Source organism: Puma concolor, chromosome B1 (genome assembly GCF_028749965.1).
Source record: "Puma concolor isolate L17-30 chromosome B1, mPumCon1.1.hap2, whole genome shotgun sequence".
In the NCBI taxonomy this organism is placed as follows: domain Eukaryota; kingdom Metazoa; phylum Chordata; class Mammalia; order Carnivora; family Felidae; genus Puma; species Puma concolor.
The window spans coordinates 191,745,860-191,772,515 of record NC_141670.1 but is presented as its reverse complement, the minus strand read 5'-3'; the positions used below and the strand labels follow the sequence as shown (position 1 = coordinate 191,772,515).

Below are 26,656 nucleotides of genomic sequence, written 5' to 3'. Positions count from 1 at the left end.
AATTTAGGTCATCTGGGACAGTGCATGAATTATCTTAGGGCACCGTTTACTGTGGTGTTTGCATTGTATCTCGCACTCACCTAACCTAGACAGCAGAGTCCTAGGCAAGAAATCCTTTCTCGTTGTGTATATTCTGGATGACTGATGTTGCACAGGATGTGAGGTTAGGGTTTAGGTGCCGGTAATCATCTGAGTAAGCATAATGGAAAATTGCTTTAAAGAGTCAGGTAACAAAAGGTGTAACCAACTTTTGATTTGCAATGCTTGAATTCTTTTGAATGTCATTTCTTCCTTTCCTGAAATACAGGATGAGGCACGACACTACCAAATCACAGACTCATTGTTGGGTATTTTCTATGTAACATACGCTTTGTTTTTGTTTTTCTCAAAAGGCGTTTGAACAGAAATCACCTTCAGCTGTTTCCTGAGTTGCTGTTTCTTGGGACTTCGAAGCTCTACAGGCTGTAAGTAGACAGAAATAGTTATTGTTGCTTTGGGTAGTACCTTGTATTTTAATAAATGTATTTTGGATCTGTTTCCTTGTGCTTTCCTGGAATCTATTCACTGATAGATTAATGGATTAAAAGCTTGCTTGTTTTTTCTTCTTATGGAAGTTTATGATTGGTTTCCCAGTGGTTCCTGTTGTTCTATTTGGTTAGCATTTAGTGGTTCGTGTATGTGTCACTGTAATTGTATTTTTCCTTTTTGGTTATGTGATGAGGAGGAGATTTACCTTACTTTTTTATGGAAACTTTTGATTAAGTTCTGAAGGGAAAATTTGCCACTATACTTCCTCTGAAGAGGAAGTTGGCAGTGTTTTGTTATAAAGTTAGGGTTCTTAATGTCAGCTTTCTCGACATTGTTTCTGTGCTGGAGTCGTGTTTATTAGTCTGGAAATATTATTATAAGGTATTTAAAGAGGGCTGTAAATTTCCTCTTAAATGTTCCTTTTAAGGCCAGAATTCCAAACTCTGCAATAGGAATGACCGTAAACGTTTCCTCACAAATATGTCATAGACTGTTAACGGAAGTGCTCCTTTGGAAAGAACATAATGTGAGTTTTAGGCAGAATCAGGTTTTCCTCCTTGGAATGCTTGTACACTGACCTAATAAGTAATAGTGAAAACACATTTTTGAAAGCTTTTAAAATTAGATTTTCAGCCATATGAGTGATTTTGTGCAGATGGGAGATAAGCAACAAATTGTTGGAAAAACAAATAACGATGATTATTGATGTTCATGGATGTCATGAAAGAAATTGGGGATATATAGAAGAAATTCCTCGGCACGCCTTCCACCTGGATGGTAGGGGACGTCCCGTAGGTTCCTGTTTGTGGGGGGGGAGTGAGCGGATTCCTTTTTTTCCGAACTTGGCTTTGTCGTAGCCTATGAGTTCAGTAGTGTTGTTATCAATTCTACAAGTAGGAAGTCTGGCAACACTGCCCTCGAGCCCTCCCTGCACTGTGGCCACGGTCTCTGTTCAGTCCTCCTGGTACCTTAGCTCACTACAGAGAGAGCTGGCTCAGTGGGCAGATGTGCAGCCAAACGAACACACTGCATCTCCCCTCTGGAGTCTCACTTCCCTGGTACTGGTCCTCTGAGGACAGCCAAAGTCGCCTGGCAGGATTTCTCCTTTTCCTTGGGTTCCCTGCCAGCTAATTAGCTCCATTTAAGTAAATTAAAAAAAAGGAAAAAAAGTTTTCAAAGAAACTTGAAAATAGACTTTTAAATAAGAATTCTTTACGGACTAGTTTGACCAAGGAGATAGAATATTGAACATTGTAAAGATGCTAAGTTGATACTGATGTAGAAATATTTGTGCTTAGTTTCTAAGAAGGGCCACAGAGAGGGTTTTAGTTGTGATTCTGCTTTCTGCGTTAAGCTTTGGTGATGGAGGAGACTGGAGAATGGACTTCTGGTATACGATGAGGGCTATGAAACCACCACTTTGCTAATAGTGCCCATGCAAAAGCAATTCACACCAGTCTAGGAAATTTTCCATTTTCTATGTAGCTGTGAAAATATAATTTAAATGAATGACTGTCATCTACGATTTAAAATATTAAGCGAAAGGGGAAAATTAACTTCAACACTACCTCAGAGAAACAAGAATGTTTGAATTTTAGTCTAGAAGTACTTGGTTTACTTTTCTTAGGAGGCTTCAGGTAGTTTAATCCAGCGCAGAGTCTTCTATTAGTAAATTCTATTCCGTGGAACAGTTTTCCCTCTTAGACAATATCACATAGTGGACCAATGGATTTTTCTCTTATATTTTGTTATGACTTTATGACTTTAGGAAGCTGCTGTGTGAAAAGAGACCTGAAATCCTGAAGAAGTAAAATTAAAGAAACAGAACCCATAAAACTCTGAGGCAGTATTTTTTAGTTAATTAAAAGCATGTAAAAATATGAGAAAATGGACAGCTAGAAAATACAGCTCAGAGTTGTGATGTACCTGTTCGGCTCAAATGATTTCTTCTGGGAAGTTTGGGAAGATAAAACTTTATTTCTTAGGATTAGTTGCAAGAGGGGCTTGAATGCTTTGATGTTCCTGAAATTAGAGATTGATGACATAATGCTTAATATTCGTTGGGATTTACCGACTGACATAAACACTAAATACACATAGAAACAGTGGTGTAATTTTTTTCTTCACCCTCACACCGGGAATCTTCCTTTGAATGAAGGTACTATTTGTCCCACCCGAATTCGATATAGTAGATTGTTACCAATGGTATTTCTCTTGAGAGGGTAAGTTATAAGCTACATGTGACCACTTTTTTTTTTTTTATGATGGTAATCATTAATTGGAGTAAACAACCAGCATTAAATATCTTTAATAAATAAAGAACCAAAAGCTTGTGAGTCTGACTGCCTGGCCAGTGTAATTTCCAAGAGGGAAGGATTCAAGCTCAGAGTTTCTTCATGTGATACAGGTGCCTAGTAGTTCACCCGAAACAAATGTTCCAACAGATGGAAAAATGTGCCCAGATCGACAGACAAAAATCTCCTTTAAAACATTCATTGAAAAATGAATCTTTCACAAGAAGGATCAGTGACAGAACAAAGGATACAGGGTTTCTGACTAATAGCAGAGAGTATATGTTGGGACAGGGAAGGTATTAGCCTGGTCTTTGCATATACATATTAAGCAATCCATAATTGCCCTACTATATAATGTGGTAGAGACCTACACATCTAGAATTCATGAAGGAAACACATTTATAATTTATTCTCTCTTTAAGTTGTTGCATCATTCTAATTAGTATCTCCATTTCTTTTTCTCACTTACTGTATTTGTTATTTAATACTTTTATTTAATGCTTTTTTATCCCAGTATATAACTAATGAAGAAGTTCAATAGTTTAATGTGTAGTTCACTCTACTCACGTCTGATTTTTATCATTAGGATTTAAGCTAGTCTGATGTACTGGACATTATGCAGATTTTCTTTGCACTTTTGTAATGAAAAATCACCATTTGACTCTTGGCGGAAAATGAGATGCCAGGTGAAGAAGCACACATGCTTTTTTTGGACTCTAAATGCAATATAAAAGAAAAAGAGGGTACGCTGTATATGAATTATGATTCGACACGGTTGGTTGCTGCTAGCGGCCAAATATGCTTTTCCTTTGCTGTCTGCTCCAATTTCTCTTTGGATGGGTTGAGAGAGCACTACATGTTCAGGTCAAGATGTTTGCTCAGAAATAGTAGTACAGTTGCAGCTGTGTTTGTTGGAGCAGGAGACTAGTTTAAATAGCATTACCATTTATCCAGTCCATTAACAGAACTCTGTAAAATAATACCAACTCTGCATAAACTACAGGACAGTGTAATAAAATTACAAGCACTTGTTGACAGATGGAAAGTGTAAGTAAAGGGAAAGTAAAGGGCCCTAGGTTGGAGGTTAAAAGAGACGGCATATAGTTTCCTTAACTTGCGTAGATACGCCATTCTAGCCTCTTGCTTCTCCCCCCAAACTGGTGTCGCCTCTTTACTATCAATTTAAGAGTGGAGAAGATTATTTTTGGAGCAATCTGGAGCTGATTAACTGAGATTCTTAGTCACTTTTGAAATGGGCGATCGTGATTGATTGAAATTTATGAGTGGCATTTATATATATGAGTAGCATATACAAAACTTCCTGATAAATGTAACCTTAAAGGTGGTTTACCAGTGAGTGATTCACACTTTTCAACTTGAGTTTTCAACTACTAATCCAGGCTCATTAGAAAGGAATTTCATTGGTAGTACTGCGGTCGAGCATTTGGTTATAAATATTTGTTTTGTGGTTTTCAGTTTATTTCTTTGAATATTATTATATTTACCCAGACTTCTAACATAAACTTAAGTATCCAAGGCACATGGCAGAAACTCATTTTTCACTTGTATCTACTGAAACAAAACAAAACTAACAAATGAAATTAAATACATAAGTCCCAGTGATTCATTTTCTCTACTTCTTTGAATAAAACCTTTTTATTTCTGGTTCACAAGTAGCATTTATTATTTCCCAATGAGCTTTGGAGCCTCTAAATTATCTAACATTATAAATAGTATTTTTAAACTCAAGGACTTTTTTATGGCCTAATGACTACTTACCTGAGACAAATAGATTTTGACCGCTTAATTTGGTTGGTCAGGTCACAGTTCATTTACTGTCAGATAGGATCTCAGAGGCTCAAAATGTTTTTGATAATAATAATCAGAGCTTTTGTTTAGAAGAAAACTTAATTTTTGTTTTATTAAGGTAAAAATTAATTTGCGAAGTACAACGCATATACAGTGAAGCTATCTTTATTTTCCTTTCTTCTTGCCCCACAGAAGGACCTTTACCGTTTGTTTTTGTTTTTGAGTAGTTGTAAGAGTAACATACCCTCATATTAGAAAGGTTTGGGCAATTCAGAAAAATAGAAAAGAGGAAATAGAAATTATTCATTACCTTGCCATCCAGACATAATCACTAGTAAACTTGTCAGTTATTATTAACCTAGTTTACTTTTTCTGTGATTATGCATATAAATGCTGATATACATTTATTACAAAAACATGTTTTGTTTTGTTTTGTTTTTTTATGTCCCCAGGGTCTAGTATGAGGCTTGACCTTTAGAAACCTCTCAGTAAGTGTTTGATGTATTGAGTTAAATCTCCGTCGGGTTCAGGGTCTGTAACGTGAATGAGCAAACAGTAATGCTGGGAAGGCATTATGAATAATAGAGAGCCAAATTAAATTTAAAGGGTAACTTGGCTAATTAAATGTTTAGTCCCCTTAGATCTTCTAAACATTGGAGGGTTTGGGTAGACACAGTAAAATAAAAATAACCCATTTTTCACATAAGCAAAATATCCGTTAATTTAATATAATACCGCATTTCTATAAAACTATATAATTTAATCTCACAGGATTCTTGTATTCAAGGATAAAAACAAGAGCACCACAGCGGAGCTTGTATCAAAATTCCTCTTGAATTAATTCCTGCCAGCTCTGATTAAAGTGTGGGCTCCTCGAGGTGTCAGGTGCCATAGTTTCCTGCTCCCTTTCACTCTTGGCCTGTTTGGCCCCTGCCACAATAAATCCCACAGTGGTTGTGCAGGAATTGCAGGTTGCAGTTGCTACGGTTACCGTCGTCCAGCCAGACCCACATCATTACTCATCTAGTGAGCTGCCATGATGGCTACCGCTGCTCTCCATTGCCCAGGCTGCCGAAGGGCTTCATGTCCAGACGATAAAAGTTCCTCTGGTGTGGTGTGTCTGCCTTACCATTTGGTGCAAGGATACACTATTTGTATTGCTCATGCTCATACTTTGTGAAGGGGAGCGGGTTGACTCTTGATCTTTGAAAACTAAGAACCAATAAGTGAGATAAAACTTAGAAATGTGTTAACTGTCAGTGGTTAAAACACCAAGTCCCTTATTATTTATTCAGTAACTTATTAATGACCTATCATTATTGTACCCAAGGGACTCTGCTCTTGCCACTTAGAGAATAGAGATCTACAAGGAACATTTCATTTAAAAAATTAAAAAAAAAAAGTACTATTGGGGCACCTGGGTGGCTCAGGTGTTTGAGCATTTGTATCTTGATTTTGGCTCAGGTCATGATCTCATGGTCATGAGTTCAAGCCCTGTGTCAGGGCTCAATGCTTAAGATTCTCTCTGTCTGCCCCTCCCCTGCTAGTGCGCACGCTCTCTCTCTCAAAATAAAAATAAAATAAAAATAAAAAAAAATAGATTACTAATTATGTAACCGAAGGTAGATAGACAAAAGACTTGATACACGGGTATCTGAAAACACTTCAGAATAGCCATTACCACTTGACATGAAGAAAAGAGGCAAGCCATGGAGTAGGACTTACTTTTGATTTTGATTTAAAATCAACATGTAATCGGGGGTGCCCGGGTAGCTCAGTCGGTTGAGAGTCTGACTTCGGCTCAGGTCATGATCTCATGGTTGACGAGTTCAAGCCCTGCGTTGGGCTCTGTGCTGACAGCTCAGAGCCTGGAGCCTGTTTCAGATTCTGTGTCTCCCGCTCTCTCTCTGCCCCTCCCCTGCTCACTCTCTGTCTCTCTCTGTCTCAAAAATAAAACAAACATTAACAAAAATGAAAATCAACATGTAATCCTATTATTTAAAAGTTACAAACGTAGTGAGGATTAACATTGTACTTGAGATTTTTGCCACGCCCACGCCTCACGTTGATAGTTTTATTTCAAAGAGATTACAAGTAAAAGCTGTTGCTTAAGAAAGTCAGAAATTAGTAGGTTTCTGTTGTTGCTAACCCACAGAATATACTCTGAATGTGAAGTCTACAGCGTAATTAATTGCATCAACTAGAAGAATCTTTTCCATTCAAGTGTACTTGTTTAAATAGTTGCTTTCCCAAATGCAAATGTTTTTATCTGCACCAAGAAGTACTCACAGTAGGGCAATTTGAATTTGGAGATACTGTTGTAGATACTGGGGAGAGAAACCAGGGTAACACTGTGGCCCCAGGTAATAGGTGGTATATGTGGGCCTCCACCATGGTTAATATCTGACCTGTAATACGTAAATTAAAACTTAGTTCATCAAAAGGGATTGTGTTTGTTGAAACATGAATTTAAGTGTATGTTTTTCATGTGAAAAACACATTTTTCAATACACATTATCAGGGAATATTTTAAAATTTGGTGACAAATTATGAAATTGCCACTGTTTGGTGACTGAAGTTTACATAAATAATTCCAGGAATAAGTGCCCATAGGATTCTGGTTCTATTTAGCTAATTTTAGTGTATTGACATATGTTTTAAGACCCTGAAATCAATTAATTTATAGCATAAGAGAAGGGGCATATAACACTAGTGTTTAAATACCTACTCAGCTCTGCTATTTTTGGAAATCAGGTGACACCCCTGGAGTCAAGTTTCCTTATCTGTAAAATGGGAATGATCATATTTTCCTCCTGGGGATATTTCCAGTCATATTATAGATTCTGTATTCAGAAGAACATTGCCGGGGCGCCTGGGTGGCTCAGTCAGTTAAGTGTCCGACTCTCAGTTTCGGCTCAGGTCATGATCTCATGTTTTCATGGGTTCGAGCCCCGCGTTGGGTTCTGCACTGACAATGCAGAGCCTGCTTGAGATTCTTTCCCTCCCTCTCTCTGCCCCTCCTCCTGCTCATGCTATCTCTCTCCCTCTCAAAATAAATAAATAAATAAATAAATAAATAAATAAATAAATAAATAAAACTTAAAAAAAATATATTAAAAAAAAAGAACATGACCAACTTTCCAGTATGGTAGAAATTGTATTACATGATCATTGTCTCGTCCTTGCAAAATAAGATGAAAAAAAAAAATAGTCACACAGATGTCTTTGCAACCTGCCCACAGTCAGAAAATCTCCTTGTTCTGTTTCACCTCTGTCTTGCAATTTTTCTTGGTGTAATAACACAGACGTAAGCGTAGCCACATTATTTTTTTTTTCATCACTAAAAATTAACATAAAATATGCATCGTTTTATTTCTCCTTACTTGGCCACACAAGATGCATTAAGGCCAGAATGTTCTTAATGAGATCTCTTACCCTATCCCAGTTGATGACTCATGTAGTTTTAAAATTCCTATATAAGATGAATTAGCTATAGAAACAGAGACTGTGACTTAGAAGCTGTGTTACACCTGCATATTTGGGTTGTTGTCTTAATGATGTGTTTTTCCTAAATAAATAAAAGAAAAATATGAATTAGTTTGAAAATGCTGCATTAACCCTTCAAACTATAGGTGAACTATTGTGAAAGTTATTCAGAAGATTGCATATGTTGCTAAAGAACATTTTTATTGCTAATTAAAATTTCAATCTTTAAAACCGTATAAGATAATTAACCCATTGATCTTGTAATATGCAAATATGATGTGATCTGTGGAACATTCTGTCCTCTTTACATAAACTGCATATGTGATTTTAAGCGCATTTTTAGATTAAACATATGTCAAAATGCAGTGCAAATTGCAAATTGTTTAGCACTTTGGATTTAAACAATATTTGATAATGAAATAGATCTCAGCCAGAAGCTATTTTTGTTTTGTTCTGTTGTTATTATAACTCCAATACTTCTCATATGTACATAAGCTTTGCAGGCAGAGGGACCAGGTGTATGTCCTCTTTTTGTTACCTGTTACCCATAGGCAAGGTAATCGCGGTCACTGAATTCTTCGTAAAAAGTTGAAAAATTGTGATAAATGATAAATTGTGATTGATGTAAGAAACTTCAGGCAGGAGTTTTTCTTTCTTTTTTTCTCTGAAAAACTAAATTCTAGAGAGGGAAGCAATGAAAAGTAAAAAGGCCTGTTGGTGCGATACCCATGGTGTAGGGTACGGCATGGCTGTGTGAAATATTATTAAGGGAACATCTGTGCCTCTTGAAATCTCCCCCAAATGAATGTGTACAGCTAAGTATGGCAACTTGATTTAAGTGTTTAAAAAAAGGTCTTAAAGAAAAGAGAAATAAATACGTCTGGAAACAGAATGGGAAAAGATAGCTTTGCCCCGTCATGATAGGTTTCTTCTACTAGTGAAAGATTAAAGCTTGAAGTATGTGAATAGCTGAGAACAGCACAGAGAAAGGTTGATTGCTTCCCCTCCAACAGTTCCAATTGATTGAAAAAAGCCTAATTTAAAGTTCTGTTTGTTCTATGTCTTAAACCATCAGAATTCTCTTTTAGGACCGGAGGAATGCTCCGGAGGAAAAAGAATCCAAGGATAAAAAGTCATTGCAAGCCAACAATTGTTCCTAATCCTCACAAAATGCTGGAGAAATTAAATTTATTCTTTATTGCTCAAAGTGTTACCTAGGTCACTGGGCGATGGGAAAATTGGACTGGAAGTCGAGTAGGCGCAAGCTTTGTTTTGTGTCTAGATGCTTAACCTTAGACACGACAAGGCGTCTTAGAGTGTGGTGGGAACTTGGTTCAGAGCGTTAACACCAAGACTTTTATTACCCCGGATTTATAATAGGCTGTGCTGTCAGGAGATGAAAATGTTGTGTTTACATTGCAGTGTTAAATGATCATTTAATTAACACCTAAGGAAAAAAAAAAAACTTGTGAAATTCTTAGCAGCTTTTATTGTTGGTTTCCTGGGAGGTTTTAATATCCAAGTTTCATTGAGATTTCTTTTTGTAAGTAGAGACACAAAAGACATTATAAACTTTTTAAGGAGGATAAACAGTTTAACCTTGACCCTTTTTTTCCTAAAATATTAATTTAAATTACATTTTAAATCTGGCGTGCTTATTTAAATGGTTTCTAGACTAATATATTAAAAATACATCTTAATTAAACACTGTATTTTTGTGTTAACATTTAAATATTTTTAAACTTACATTCTATCCTCCACTGTAAAACATTTGAAATTACCAATTAGTTTATCATAAGAAGTTTAAATATGCTTAGCATACTAATTACACATATTTTTATATCTTTTAAGCCACTGCTATGGTTACATTGTTGTAAGAATCCGGGTCAGAATATGTAATCATAGGTAAGCAAATTATATGGGGGAAAAGGCGCCTTATTATTATATTATCATCATGATTATCTAATTGGAGATAGTTACTATCGTATGATAAAAAAAGTTTACACATAGACAGTAGGATGAATGACGTCATTAATATTAAATTCAGATGCACTTCATTAATTATGAGAAGATTATATGCTGTCTAATACCTTAATTTATTGTTGATCTTTTGTTTAAAAAAAGTTACCTAACGGGAATGGTCTTGAGGCAAATTGATAACATTTGGAAAATGCGATATGTACTGCCAAGGGCAGCTGTTCACTCGGTAACACTGTGTTTTGCTAAAAGTATTATTAGAATTTATATCTGTTAACTCCTTTCATTTTATCTGGATATGCAACTTCATATTCAAGTATATGAAAATTTTAAAAATATTTACTAAGTCATTTTCTGTTAAAGTAAAATCTCTCTTAATTTTTGCAGAAATAAGCTGTTATAGTGTCATTTTTCTGAGGACACTGTTTTTGTTCATACGAAAACTAAAAATGTTTATGCCTTTTTTTAAAATTTAAATTCAAGTGCTTCAGGATAAAGCCCATTTTCTGTATTATTCATGGTAAAAGAGTGCAAGGAGGAATCAATGTTACTAAAATCTCTTAATAGAAAGCCCTGCTTGGACCCAAGAATTATATTCTCATTCACAAAATACTGCTGAACATAGTATAGGCACTTTCCACAATGTTATATGCTCTCCTTCTATCAAATTTCAGTTTTTATCCAAAATTGTCCTTTTTTTTTTTTAACCCACTGATCTTTTTCTTCCCAAAGCTGCTTCTCTACCCAGAGTCTAATAACAAAAACCAACAGATAGGAATATTGCTTTAAATTTTATTTCCTTCACATAAGGATCCACTTTCAGATTGAGGTAGTTACAAAACCCAAAATGTTCCGAAGTTAAAAATTATGAAAGGGAGAGAAGTAACACATTTTGGTTATCTAACATATTGGATAGCTAGTATATTCTAAATTATATAGTTTATTATAGTAATTGCTATTCCAAGTCAACCAGGTAGTTGTGTGTGTGTGTGTGTGTGTGTGTGTGTGTGTGTGTACATGCGTGTACCTGGGAAGTGGGGTTACTGAGAGAGAAACGTAAAAATTTTTTGAACGTTCAAAATGCTTGAAGAATACAAATTTAGGGGAATTTACAGGAAATTTCATTTGACATAGATAACTATGTTGCTTTTGTTCTAAGCAAGTCAATGAGGGGCTCCTGGGTGGCTCAGTCAGTTAAGCATCAGATTTGCGCTCAGCCCATGGTCTCACTGTTCATGAGTTAGAGCCTTGCATCAGGCTCTCTGCTGTCAGCCCAGAGCCTACTTCACATCTTCTGTTCCCCTATCTCTCTGCCCGTTCCCCACTCTCTGTGTCTCTCTCACTTGCTCATTCTCTCTCAAAAATTAATTAATTAATTAATTTTTAAAAGTCAATGATGGGGGCGCCTGGGTGGCGCAGTCGGTTAAGCGTCCGACTTCAGCCAGGTCACGATCTCGCGGTCTGTGAGTTCGAGCCCCGCGTCGGGCTCTGGGCTGATGGCTCAGAGCCTGGAGCCTGTTTCCGATTCTGTGTCTCCCTCTCTCTCTGCCCCTCCCCCATTCATGCTCCGTCTCTCTCTGTCCCAAAAATGAATGAACGTTGAAAAAAAAAATTAAAAAAAAAAAAAAAAAGTCAATGATGCACTCATACTGAGAAACTCAGTGTTAAGGTTTATACATTAGTAATTTGGAATCCCCGACGAGTAAATAAAAAGAAAGATTCTAGGATTTATTGTAGGGAAAATCTCCAAGTTTGCCTCTTAACAAAGACAAATAACTGTTTTAAATACAAACAGTTATGCTGTAACTAATATATTTGATAGTTATTCTATTGAAACCATTGCATATGAGGAGACTTGGGGATAGGATATCTAGAAATACTCTGTATCCTACTTTGCAGAGATTAGGTGAGTTAAAATTAACTTCCCAGGGTGCCTGAGTGGCTCAGTTGATTAAGCATTGACTTCAGCTCAGGTCATGATCTCACGGTTTGTGGGTTTGAGCCCTGAGTCGGGATCTGTCCTGGCAGCTAGGAGCTTGTAGCCTACTTTGAATTCTGTGTCTTCTTTGCTCTCTGCCCCTCTCCCACTCAGCCTCTCTCTCTCTCTCTCTCTCTCTCTCTCTCTCTCTCTCTCAAAAATGAATAACCATTGGGGTGCCTGGGTGGCTCATTCGGTTAAGTGGCCGACTTCGGCTCAGGTCATGATCTCGCGGTCCGTGAGTTCCAGCCCCGCGTCGGGCTCTGTGCTGAGAGCTCAGAGCCTGGAGCCTGCTTCTGTTTCTGTGTTTCCCTTTCTCTCTGCCCCTCCCCCATTCACGTTCTGTCTCTCTCTGCCTTTCAAACATGAATAAATGTTAAAAAAAATGAATAAACATTAAAAAATTAAAAACAAATTAACTTTCCTTTTGCATAAAACTCTCTTGCTTGCCTTTCAAGACCAATCATAATTGAGTTCTATATTACTTCTTTAACTTTTATCATCGCTATCAGAGAACAGCATATATTCATATGCTATTTCCCAGGCAAGCAGATTTTGCTGTCACTCCCCAGAAATTGTCAGCACATTTCTGGCCCCTTTCTTGCCTCCAACTTATAGTAGCATAGTTTACCTGCTTGCATAATAAGCCTCACCTCCTCCATCAAACCCTTGACAACTGCTTCAGTTAGTTATGTCCAAGTGGTCATTCATTGTAAGGTGGTGGTTATGAGTACAGACTGTTGCTTGATTGTGTAGGAGTGAATCACTTAACATGTAGCCTTGAGAATGTCTTTTGTTACCTGCCCTGTGCCTCAGTTTCCCCTTGTGTAAAAAAAAAGGATAATAATATAATTGACCTCCTGAAAGTCATGTACAGAGTATACTGTAAATAAACCAAGCTTAGTATGATGCTTTACATGAAGTAAGTGCTGTGTATTTTATGTTATTTTCATTTTTGTTCTTATGATTAAAACCACCATTATTTTCTGTGTCCTACAACGTGCCATGGCATATTGTTCGTTAATCATAACGTGTGTGTTAGCTTTGCAAAAGACACCGGTCTCATATTTGTCTTGGTTTTACATACAGCATCTAGCCTAGCACAGGTTGCTTCATCAGTACTTTCCAACTGAATGCTTGATTGAAATTAAGCCGGAAAAGAGACAAACAATAGCTTGCACTTGGAATGAAATATGCTGTGCTGTGAAGGGAACCCTAAATCAGAAGTCAGAAGCTATCCTTGTGTACATTCCTAGCTCTGTTGGTCACCACCAGCGGCAGATACTGAGCAAAGGTACCTGATCTCTTTTTTGAGGATATTTCTTTGCTCGTAAAAGTGTATGGTAAGTCAGGAAAGAGAGTGACCACATCTGGTAGTGTTCACCTCCCGTCACCAGAACTTAGCACAGGTTTCCTCGTCGCTAGGGGATGCTCAGACATAATTGAGGGAAGGGAAGGAGATCGAAACTTTCACAATTGTTGTAGCTCTTTTTCAGAAATTTATAGGGAACTCTTCACAGGACTTGCAAGAATCATAATGGTGGAATTATTCATGGTAATAAACCAGGAATTAGATAATTATGTTGTGGATGAGTGGTTTGAAGATTGTTCTCTCCCCTATTAGCAATTTAAAAAATAAAGGCAGTTTCTTTTCTAGATAAATACAGCCTGTTATATTTTGCATGGCTTTGGTATTAAACGTGAATTGTTTGAAGGCTTAGTTTTAAAAAAAAAATGATTAAAGGAGATTTGATGGTTATGCATTATTAAGTGGTTATCCTGATACTTGATAATCCCTCAATATGAAGGAAGTGGTGTACAACTGACGTAGTTTCAATAATCACCTGCCTCTCAAACATCACCGATGGTAGCGTGAAGAGATGAGTTAAAAATCAAACAAGGCAAATCAAAGGAGAATAATGGCATTGGTTGATGCAGGTTATGTTCATATTTGTGTTATCATCTTTTGATTATAACAGGTTTGAGAGTAGGGACCATCATTTTCTATAATTCTCCCTAGTAAATGCATCGTGCGCCCCAGACAATTAATTCCCTTGACCTTTTGAGGAGAATAAAATGTGTAGAACCTGAATACCCCAAAGGCAACTGAAATCTGGAGTCTTTTTCCAAAAGGCGAGCTCGCTTTCTGAGTTGGTGTGGTTTTCTTTCCCTGTCTTTAAGGGGAATGAATTCCACAACTAATTAATAGTTTCAAGGAAAGTTGTTAATCAGGTACTCCAAGTGACCACCCTGGATTCTTCTTTTATTACACAGGGACGTGATGGAATGAGAAAGCAACATAGTTACATTTGATAAAAGGAAATACCTTTTTTCCTCTCCCCACCCACCATGTAATCCCTTGGAATTTACTTGACGCGGGAAATTACTGCAGCAAATAGTGTGATTAAACAAGTGAAGTTGTATGAACAAGAGTAACACTTGTAGTTATAATAATTGCTTTAAAATTCACAACATATATCAATTATCATATTTCAGGGAAAGAGTTTGCACCTAAGGATATCTGGAAGGGATTTTTCTTTATTCTCTTCAGTCTTATTGGGAAGCCTAGCCATTCCTTGCCACTAACCAGGCACTGCTTTACTTTGTCTCAAACAGTGACTGTTCCCATTCAGGGATGCCAGCACCCTGAGTGAGGAGAGGGGTCCCTTCCTTCACACGGCTGTGAAACAGCAAGATGTTTTTGCTTACTATTTAACATGGCTGATTCACATACCTCTAGCCTAGGAAAAGTATTAAAAGTGTTTGACTAAGTCTAGGATATTATAGATAGAAACTGTTAATTTTTTATATTATAATTATTAGTTTGTTAACGAAATGCCCTCCCTAGGTTGTATGCTCCTTGAGGGCTTGGGCATATTCATCAGCTATCTTTCTATTGTCCTAAAATGGGATACTAGATGAAAATCAGAGAAAAACTTGAAATAAATATGACAGAGGGGCAAAAAAGAACTATCAATGTAGTGGGATGTTTTTTAAATGGACAGTCTTATTCTTCAACCCCTTCTTGTTCAGAAACTCTACACTAACTTAAAGACAGCAAAGTGGTTTAAAACAACAGTAGAATCCAGATATTGGCTTATTTTATAAATTGAGTGGCCTGAAACTATTAAGCTGTGGATAAATATGTCATTTATTTATATATAAAATAAACATTTAAATATATTATAGTTATTTGTATTTATTATAATGTATACAAAAATATATATTTATATTTATTTAAATAAATGTTCTAGCCACATCGTAAGTGTGGTATCTGTTTCAAAGTACTTACTTTCAGGGGCGCCTGGGTGGCTCAGTTGGTTGAGCGTCCGACTTCAGCTCAGGTCATGATCTCGCGGTCTGTGGGTTCGAGCCCCGCAGCGGGCTCTGTGCTGACAGCTCAGAGCCTGGAGCCTGTTTCAGATTCTGTGTCTCCCTCTTTCTCTGACCCTCCCCTGTTCATGCGCTCTCTCTGCCTCAAAAATAAATAAATGTTTAAAAAAAACAAAACAACAAAGTACTTACTTTCATTATATTCTTATAAGATGATTCAGGTTTAGATGTTTCATAAGTATACTTCTTTTCCCCAATTCTCAAACACATGCTATTTTAGTGCCTTGTATTTATTTGTGTACTGGTTATTTTATGTGTATTATATCTCAGAACAGTGATTCCTAATGTGTTCTCTCCCGTGATCCAAGAGAAAAGTAATCTGTGGTCAAATGTGTCGTGAAATAATGAAAGTCATATCCCCTGTGGTGACTGCAGTGTATACACTTGTGTATTTATCTCTAAGGCATCACTCAGTAAAGAAATCTGTTTAACTGGTAAAAAATTGTTTCTGAAAGTTATTTGACTATGCAGGCTCCCCTCTTCCATACTTTCCCCATTTATACCAATTAATCCTAATAACAAGAGCAATCTTTAGTTCTTCCAAAGAATAACTCTTTTTGAAAGTAGCTTTTTGTTTTTTGTTTTTTTAATTTTTTTTCAACGTTTATTTATTTTCGGGACAGAGAGAGACAGAGCATGAACGGGGGAGGGGCAGAGAGAGAGAGGGAGACACAGAATCGGAAACAGGCTCCAGGCTCCGAGCCATCAGCCCAGGGCCTGACGCGGGGCTCGAACTCACGGACCGTGAGATCGTGACCTGGCTGAAGTCGGACGCTTAACCGACTGCGCCACCCAGGCGCCCTGAAAGTAGTTTTTAAAAGTGTTTTATGTACGATTGGTGGATGGTCGATGTACTTGGAAATCAACATGAAGTTTCATTTGGTCAGTATTTCTTTCCCAAATCTCTCTCTCTGGGACTAAATGACAAAACAACTTAGATATGATGAGATAGAGACAGGAATCAAAGGAAAAAAAGAATTTATGGTATTAAAAATCTCCTAAGACCACTTTTTTCATATATCTGATATGATCTTATACTGATCTCTACTGAAAATTATGGTCTCTTCTCTTAGTTCCCCTGGCATGTTGCTTTGACTGCCAATATTTTTTTACTGTTTATTGTTGAGAGAGAGATAGAATACAAATGGGGGAGGGAAGAGACAGAGAGAGAGAGAGACAGAGAGACAGAATCCAAAGCAGGCTCCAGGCTCCGAGCTGTCAACACAGAGCCCGACAAGTGGCTCCAGCTCATGAGCATTGAGATCAAGTCCTGAGCCAGAGTCAGATGCTCAATGACTGACTGAGCCACCCAGGAGCCCCTGACTGCCAAATCTTAATTAAATATTGAGGGATATCAAAGAAAACATCAGGTTATGCCTAAACCAAAACTACTTCAAAGCTTGATATTAAATGGGTTTAATGAAATAATTTATTTCACATCTTATCTAATATTTACACTTTATTCTGTGGATCAAAATATAATACATCTTATAATCATTCAGGTTCCCTCTGCATAAGTAAGCTGAGTACCCTAGCCCTCTCTTCCCACTTCTCCATGTTCTTTTTTTCTTTAGGCCCCATCATCAATATCGTGTTGTATGTTTTACTTATTTATTTGGTTGTCGTTCTCTCCCAATTAGAATACAAGTTTCATAAAGGCAGGGAATACTACTAGTAAGTGCACAAGAAATATTGGTTAAATGAATGAATGTAAGCCTTGCAACAGTCTGGCAGAATTTGAATCCTAGCTTCTAAGCTTCCTGGCTGTGTGACTTATAACACATTACTTAACCTCTCTAACTCAATACCCTCTTCCTTAAGATGGAGATAATTAGGACATCAATGTCAGAGAGTCCTTGACAGGATTAGAAGATGTAATGATCTGCCACAGAGTTCAGTGGATGTTAAATATTTTTTCATAAATCAAACACTTCCTGAATTGGTTGAGCAATGTTCTTGCTTTCTGGTTTCTGGCCGAGTCCCTCCACCCCCACCCAGTATTGGAATAGGAAGCCAACCCTCGCAGAGGCACCGTAGAAGTTACTTATTCTTTCCTTCTTTCTTTTCACGTTTCATGAGTTTTCCTTTTTCATAGTTTTCTGTACCCCCAGTCCTGCTTCTGGAATGTTGAATTTCCACCTGGCTTTGCCAGTAAGCAGGCATTGCTTTAACTTTCTGTCAAACAGGGACTGTTCCCATTCAGGGGTGCCACCTCCCTGCGTGGGGAGTGGGGTCCCTTCCCTCACGGGGCTGTGAAACACCCAACAGTAGCCACCCTCCAACATGTAGATGTTTTCACTTACTTTTGAACATGGTTAATTCACATACCTCTAGCCTAGGAAAAGTATTAAAATTATTTGACTAAGTCTAGTATATTACAGAAACTGTTTAGTTTTTATATTATGATTATTACCTTGTTAACAAAAATGCCCTCCCTAGGTTGTATACTCCTTGAGGGGTTGGACATACTCGTCTCTATTCACCGTAGAGTGGTATTCACATGTATGGACACTCAAATATTCACAGTCAGTACGAAGGCTCAACAGAGCCATCTTTCATTTGAAGCCTTAACCTCTTAATATTTTTGCATTTGTTGTCCCTTGGTAGTGTTTATGTTCAAAGAGAGTAACAGTAAACTTGTTCAATCAATGTCTCTTATACCTTGTATCAATATAAAATATGCACTTATACATAGGTGGCTTTTTATGGATAGGCCATTCTATGTATTTTATACCATGTCAATTATTTCCTAATATTTTTACACATTTGTGTGCGTGTGGCTTAGTGTAACTTGCAAATAAAGCAAGAGTGCTACAAAATTACTACAAAGTTGAAATTGCTACAAAGATAGGAAGCAAACTGAGGCAGCTGGTTTAATGTCATCGTTTTGTACCTTTACAGGAGTTGCTACAGCCCAGCTTACATCCTTTAGTGTGCTTCCACAATTCTTTGCCATTCTCGAGCATGTACTTCTGACATTTTTATTAGGCTTTTGTGTTTGGTCACTGTATTAAATCCAGCAATTTATTCCTTTCCACTTAAATTGTCTTCCCCGTCCGAGGGGTGGAGAGGAATTCACAGCGCCTGAACATAAAAGGCTATTATCTTATCTTAGCAAATCCAGCCATACAGAGACAGTGAATCATGACAGCTCAGCTGGGAAGCTGGGGAACAGGGAACTGCATCAGGGAGGGTAAGGCGGAACCAGTGAGTTAGCGACGAGGCCTGTGTTGTAGGGCGCTGCTAAGTCTAACAGCAGCTCTAGCGGTTTGCAGCCCTTGGCTGATCCTGGCCCCATAGACCATTTAGCAGACAGACTTCCAAAGTGTGCACCCAGGGAGTGTGCTCTGCCTATAATCTTGATTTAGTTGTAGCTTGTAGATACAACTCAGGAGGCCGGACTATACGCATTGTTCTTTTTCTCACCCCAAACCAAAACACCCTTTTTTTTTTTCTTTTTGAATGGGATAAACACCAACATTTGGTATGTATTGGTAGAGGCAGGCTATAGAGCACATATGTAGAAACTTCCATGCCCCGTTCTAATACAGCCTTTGTTTCACGAAGATAAATATTTTCTGACTGGAGGGGAGCGGTGGTGATGAGGACAGAAGGCTTAAGGTCAGCTGAGTAGCTCTGAGCTAGTTTCTTCATAGATCGAGTACCTGACCCCAGAGCTCTTCCAAGTGCATTATTCATATCAATAGTTGCTCATTTGATCTTCAGCAATATGAATGAGGACCAAATTACAGATGAGAAAGCTGAGACTCAAAAGATGATGCAATTTGCCCAAGTGGCAGGCTGGCATTTGAATACTGGGCAAATACCATGCATATTTACTGGACTAGGGACAAGTTTCTTTTTAATTAGGTAAAAATACTGCAAAGAGCACAATCCTTAGAGTGTATTTTAAATCCTTGCCTTGTTTATGCATTGGTAATGTGCATAGGTGTTTGTAGGGGCCTTGTCACCTCCTCTCCCCCATCCCATCCTATCAGCTATCCAAACTTAAAGCTTCCTGTCACCTTGACTCATTTCCTCTCCCTTTTCCCCACTGTCAGTTTCTGTTGATTCTTCCTCCAGAGGACCACATCCACCCATCTTCTTCTCTTTCCCTGTCTTTAGCTTACTTCCTAAAGGAACTAAGATCTTCTGTTCTAGGATCCTCTGCCCAGTGGCCAGAGGTAGCTTTTTCTTTCTTTTTTGTAATTTATTTTGAGAGAGAGGGGTGGGGGGAGAGAGAGAGAGAGTGTGCCTGTGTGTGCAAGCCAATAAGGGAGGGGCAGAGAGAGAAGGATGGAGAGAGTCCCAAGCAGGCTCAGTGCTGTCAGCACAGAGCCCAAGGCAAGGCAGGGCTTGATCTCAAGAAGCATGAGATCCTGACCTGAGCCAAAATCCAGAGTGGGGCATTCAGCCGACTGAGTCACTCAGGCATCCCCAAGAGGTATCTTTTTAAAGTACAGCTAGGATTATGTCATTTCCCTAGTCAGAAGTCATTTTTTATATTAGCATTATGGTTTATATTTAATAAAACATTTTCCTGTATATTACATCCAAAGGAATTCTGATAAATATGAATCACTGCCACAATTTTATAGATGATAAGGATAACTGAATTACTGGCCCATGGTTTTAGGACTAGTAAATAACAGGACTAATATTTTTTCTAAAGCTTTACTAACACCCAGTGTCAGTAGTCTAAACTCCTGCCTTGGTCTTTAAGTTCCTTCTTTGGCCCTGAATGATCATTCTTATTTCTTAATATTTTCTTATTATACTATGTACTTGAAGTCTAGTTAACTTGAAGAGTTACACAGGTAAGTTAGCTACTCTTGAGCCTCTGGACTTTTGCTTCTGATATTTCTTGGGTCTTCTTCACCAGGCAGACTTCTTTTTACTATCCAAGATGCAGTTCATGTCTCCTCCGCCATGAAGGCCTACTTGATTTCACTGAGAAAAATGTTCAGTGCCTCCAGCCAACAGTGGTCTCCAATCAGAGGTCTCAACACTAGGCTAGCACAGATTATCCTTCTCCTCTGGAATGTTTGTTCCTGAGCCTATCCTCCCATCTATTTTTTTGCTAGTAGTATGCCTTGTGTCTCAAGAGAATGTTCTTGCAGGGCTCATATGTGATGTATCTCACTACCACCTTAGGTCCTGGCCCGTGGTTGGAACTGCTTTGTTGACTAAATGAGCTTCCTTTAAGACTACACATAATGAGGGACACCTGGGTGGCTCAGTTGGTTAAGCGTCTGACTTCAGCCTAGGTCATACTCTCGCCATTCCTGAGTTGGAGCCCTGCCTGGGGTTGGGCTCCGTGCTGAGGACTTAGGGCCTGGATCCTGTTTCAGATTCTGTGTCTCCCTCTTTCTCTCTCTGCCCTTCCTCCACTCACACTCTATCTCTCTCTCTCTCAAAAAGAAATAAACATAAAAAAAAAAAAAAGACTGTACATAATGAACTCAGATGTGTCCTTCTTCTCGGGCTTTTTGTGGAGCGCTTCATCTGAGCCTGCACCTGTGTAGCTGTGGTCTTTCTTAGGCCTCCGTTAGCTTTATGTAACAGCTGCTTTATACCACACTGAGTTTGTTCCTCTTCTCCTTTTAGAATTCAAGCTTCTGGTGGCAGGTTCTAAAGTCTTTTTCATTTTGGTGCTACCCAAAGCATCTGCCATTGTGTTAGGCACATAGTGGGGCTGTTAAATAGTAAATATGTGTTAGGCACATAGTAAACAGCTGTTAAATAGACTTAATAAGGACTTTTCATTCTTTTCCTCCAAGCCAAATGTCTATCACTGAAGCAGAAAAAAAATCAGTCTGAAAAAAAAAAGAGTAAAACTTCAGTAACATTGTATGTGATTTTTAAATAGTTCCTATTTGGGGAAAAAAGCTACCTCGTGTTTATATGTCCAAGTAAACAAGTCTTACAGTTCTTGTATTTCATCATATTTATTATGGGAATATATAATGTTAATTTATTTTAGAATTTAAAAAATGGCATGTGAGTCCACATGCTGTAGTAAAAAAAAAAAGCCAAATTTCAGTGGCAGACAAGATGGTGTTCAAGCTCTGGTTTTAGTAGTGTGCTGGGGGGGACCCCCCCAGCTGGCCTGGTTTCCTTACCTATGAAGTGTGCTTGAAAATTAGAACATTTCAGGGTGCCTGGGTGGCATAGTCTGTTAAGCGGCGGACTCCGGCTTCGATCGTGATCTCACGCTTTGTGGGTTCAAGCCTCGTGTCGGGCTCTGTGCTGACAGAGCCTGGAGCCTGCTCCAGATTCTGTGCCACCCCCCCACCCCGTCCCTTCTTTGTTCTCACTCTCTCTCTCCCTCTGTCTCAAAAATAAATCAAGATTAAAGAAAAGAATAATTATAATGTTTCATTTAAATTTTTGAAACGCCGAGATGATGATACTATACCCAGAATAAGATTTCATGTCAGCTGGCTTATTGTGAATGCCTATGAAAAAAGCTCTTCGATACTGAGTTCTTTTCGATATTGTTTTCTTTAATGTATCAATAAGACATAAGCCATTTAAGTATAGGAGATAGGTGGTCGTGATTACCTCGGATTGGTTCCATGCTTTTGGTTGCAAATAACTGATACCTGTCTGAATCTGGCTTCAAAAGGAAAAACCTGTTATCTCTCAGAGCAGGAATTGCAGAGGTAGGTCAGACCAAAACTTTCAGTTTCTTTCTATTTCTTCATTTCTTCGTCCTCGGTGTCAGCTTTTCCTTGGCTCTACCCCTGGTCTCAAAGAGGCCATCAGTGCTAACCAAGGCTTGATGCTTTCCAGTTCATAGTCAGTGGCAGAGAGAGAGAAAAAAGAAGGGGTAGAGAAAAGGAAGAGAAAGTGGGAAACTGGGAGAGGAGATGATCTCTCCCATTACCAGATGGATTCTAAACCGCTTTCTTGAATCCATTGAAATGACATAGATGAAGTGCATAACTTAAGACCAAGAGTTGCTAAAGAAATGGCGTACAGTGATTGATTTCAACTTGTTAAGACATGTTTCTGGATTTCTGGATGGATGGGTGACTGAATCGGATCAGGATCCTACTAAGAAAGAGGACGAGGTGGTGACTGATGTGGGGAAGTAACCAACAGGGTCCACTACAGTCAAGAACTGAAATTTTGATTTTTCATTTGAATTTACCATAGGAATTAGAGAAGTTGATGTTATAGCAACTTTTAGTTTAGGTGTGTAAAACCGACCTTGTAGACTTGTTGATTTCTTTTGTGCCTCATTTTTACATGTAAGGGAGATAAACCCTATCTTTCATGTTCTTGAGATAATTAAAAATAAAGTCTGTGGAAAGGGTAGTGCCAGGCCTATAATGCAGGCTCGCTTTAAGCAACTGCTATTGTTGTATTTTCTTGGTTACAATTTCTTTATTTCATCTTTGTCTCGTCTGTACTCCTTCCATTCCCAAAGTTTCATGTTACAAATCTACACAGGTGCCTCATTACCACATCTAAGTTAATATACCCAAGAGAAAACCCATAAAAAATTTTTTTAACTGTTTACATTTTATAAACTATATAATCATGCAATCTTACAGGATCCTCACAGAAACCCTGTGGTGTAGAAATAATTTATGCCATTTAACGGATTTTTAAAATCTGCCTCCTTCTCCAAATGTGCGCTTCATGAGCTCAGAGCCCTGTTCCTGGTTGTATCCTCAACACTCTAGATAGTACATCACACAAGGTAAACTGGTAGATGATTGATCAGTGTTTGTTGAAGGAAAGGAGAGGAGGGAGGGAAGGGTGGGGGAGTTAAATGTGGTGTGCAGAGGTTGAAGGACTCTTTCTGTTCATGACCTTGCACTGAAGATATAAACTCTGCATTGTTAGTTGGCCAGAGAGACCTGCATGGCCTCTTTTGCTTCATCCTGCTTTCTTCACTCTCCTGTGCCCTGTGTGTTCCAGCTCTACAGGCATTTGCAGTCCCCAAGGTATGCATTGCTTTCACTTCCCCAGGGCCTTTGCATATGCAGATTACCAGGCTCTACCTACTCTAACACCTGCCTTCTTATTTTTGGTCAGCATAGTATCCCTGTTTTATTCTGTTGAGATCCTTCATATTCCAGTTCAAACACCACTTCCTCTGGGAAGACTTCTGTGATCCTCTAGGATGCATCATCTTCTCTTTATACATCCCCACAGTATAAGGATAACTGGTTTTAATTTTTTTTTTAATTTAATGTTTATTTATTTTGAGAGAGAGAGAGAGAGAGAGAGACAGAGTTCGGGGGGGGGGGGGGGTGGTGCAGAGAGAAAGGGAGACACAGAATCTGAAGCAGGCTCCAGGCTCTGAGCTGTCAGCACAGAGCCCGGTGCGGGGCTCGAACTCATGAGCGGTGAGATCATGACCTGGGCCAAAGTTGGACACTCAACCGACTGAGCCACCCAGGTGCCCCAGGATAACTGGCTTTAAATGTACCTGGATTGTATGATTATTTTATGAATGCTCTTTTTTCACTAGAGCTTCTTGAAAACAAGGGATGGATTTTTACTCTTTTCCTGGAGCTGAACCAATATTTGGTATATCCTAAGTGCTCAGGAAATGTGTTGAATGAATACCACCAAACGGTTCTTCTCAGCCATGTCCTCATGTGTTTCTCACTGTATTCTACTTACAGCTTGTAGAAGAGAGGTTCGTGTTTTGTATTAGTTACTTATTTGTTCATAGGTCTTAGAAAAAAACCTAAATACTGGAAAATAATAGTTCTCAGGAACAGCTACTGTTTTTCCTGCCTGAAACCCATATGTGCATTTCCTTCTCTTATTTTAGGGCTCAGACTAGAGTTTCCCTTCACTGGGCTTCACTTTCCTGAAGCTATAATGAGTGTCCTTCACCTGGGTGGCCCCAGCACCTTGTTAATGTTGTTCTCCCTCATTTGTTTTTCTCACTGGTCTCTCTGTTGACCTGAAAAATAGACTGGCTGTGGGCTTGAGATGTTTGCCCAGCATTCAGCATTGTACTTACTTGGCTTGGGTAGGTGGCGGAGAGATTTTTTTCTAAATGATTGAATGCGTGTCTCGCACTTCCAAGATATTTTCCAGATATCTAAATCATTCCTGGAAAAGCATTCAGTAAACAGTTGTAATTTAATTCAGTGTCTTCGGTGTGGCAAAAACATCCTTCAAGGACTGCTTAAAATAATCTACTTTTTAGTGATCTTCTAATTGTGGTGGATGTTGGACACTGCATTCAAGTGCCTGGCTGAAGACAATGGGGGATAAAATACAGCCTGCCCTCTGTTCATTATGCTGTGTCTGTGCCTGAGAGGCTTTCTTTAGAACTTTTTCCACAGAGGTGCTATATGTAATGGTATGGCCCTAGACATAGGAAGAACATGTTAGAATTTTCTATTTAAATCTCCATTTAAAATTTTCTCTGAATTCTGAAAACTGTGATTTTTGTCTGTATTTTAAATATTTGTAGTATATTGTATATATACATCATATATTGGTACAGTAATACTAATTTATAAGTACATGAAATAAGTTATAAATGGGGGGAGGGGAATGAGTGCTCCAAAAATCGTACTGATGGTGACCCATGAGCAAAATAATTATGGAGAACTTTGATTTCACTAATAATTCCATTGTCATGGTAGTTTCCAAGCTGATTTTCACCGTGTTTTTAACGTCATTTTAAGATGCCTTAAGAAAGGGACAAGTGAGCTTAGGGTAATGACATCCAGGATGTCCTGTGCTGCAGTGTGTGTTTGTGTAAGTGCATGTGTGGGTCGTATGTTTCCCAGCTGTTCCTATGCACGTGCTGAAGAAGAGAATGGGTGGCCTGTGGCTAAGGTTTGTCTTTAGGTCTTGCTCACATCTACCTTGATGCCTCCCTTTCTGGGAAAGAAGATACATAGCCAGTTCCCCTTTCAGATGAGTAGTTGATGAGCCTTCTCTTCCCCATTCATGGGCATACTCTAAAACTGCAGGTGGAAAGCAACTACCACACGTCTTCTCTGCCTCCAGGACATGATACTGATGAATGGATGGTAGGATTCTGATCATAAAATAGACAGATATGCTTGGAGTCAGGACGTCTGAACTGGAGTCATGGCCCAGTCACTTCCTAAACTGTGCAGTTTGGGCAAAGTAAGCCACCACTTTCAGCTTCAGTTTCTTTCTCTGTAAGATGAAAATAATAATTAATTCAAAGATTTGTTACAAGAAAGGAATAAGGATATGTGAAAGTGGTTGGCACAGTACCAAGTAGACAGTGTTTATAGGATCTTTTGAGTTTTGAACATGTTAACTGCAGGATCTTTTTCCTGTTTATTAGCAGTAATAAAATCACAGCTGTTGGAATGAGGTCTAATGTGATGATTACAGATTAAAATAAAAGTTTGGTCCTTCGCTGCATTACACTAGTTGACATGTGACTGTTTGGTTAGATGATTGACTAATGGACTCATCTGTTTTCTGAAGAAACGACAACCTCCTAATCTTTTTTTTTGACTACTGTTATGTGATTGAGTAATGAAACAATGATGTACCTTCCATTACTGTCTTGAGTGATGCTGACTCATTTGGCCACTACAAGGCTCTGGAAGAGTGAAAAAACCATATCTGTCTGCAGTGTCTAGGAAGACAACATAGAGATTCCATTTTAAATAGATTTCTGTACTTTCCAGAAGCATGAGAAAGAAAAAGGCATTCATACAAAGAGAATGGCATTAGTTGAAATGGTTTAAAAGACATGTTTATCAACTAAGAAAAATTTCATGCAATGATGGCATTAAACTAAGGAGAGATAATATACGAAATACAAATTGACCCTTTTAAAGGTTCTGGAACACTAGGCTAAGGACTTCATTCAGGCTTTATTTGGTAGGCAGGGGTCATCTGAATAACATAATGTTTTGGGGGAAGATTAGGGTTGTGAATTGAAGTATAGGGAGACTTGAAGCCTAGAGGTGAGTCACAAAAATAATGACATGGCCCAAAGTCCCAATCCAGGGTGATACTAGTTTAGAAAAAGAAAAGGACACATGAAGAGGCATTTACAGGGTGCCTGGGTGGCTCAGTTGGTTAAGCATCTGACTCTTGGTTTTAGCTCAGGTCATTATCTCACAGTTCATGAATTTGAGCTCCACGTCAGGCTCTGCACTCACAGTGTGGAGTCTGCTTGGGATTTTCTGTCTCTCTCTCCCTCTCTCCCTCCCTC

The 26,656-nt window shown here is 38.4% G+C and overlaps 1 protein-coding gene across 9 annotated transcripts in view; it reads left to right on the top strand.

Annotated features, from left to right (window-relative positions):
* SLIT2 (slit guidance ligand 2) overlaps positions 1-26,656 on the top strand; it is a 375,863-nt gene that overhangs the window by 15,357 nt on the left and 333,850 nt on the right. For all 9 annotated transcript variants that reach the window (XM_086705341.1, XM_025922049.2, XM_086705338.1 and 6 more), the window contains one exon: positions 393-464. In XM_086705341.1, the coding sequence (XP_086561467.1) occupies positions 393-464 (72 nt within the window). The remainder of the gene's footprint in view (positions 1-392; positions 465-26,656) is intronic.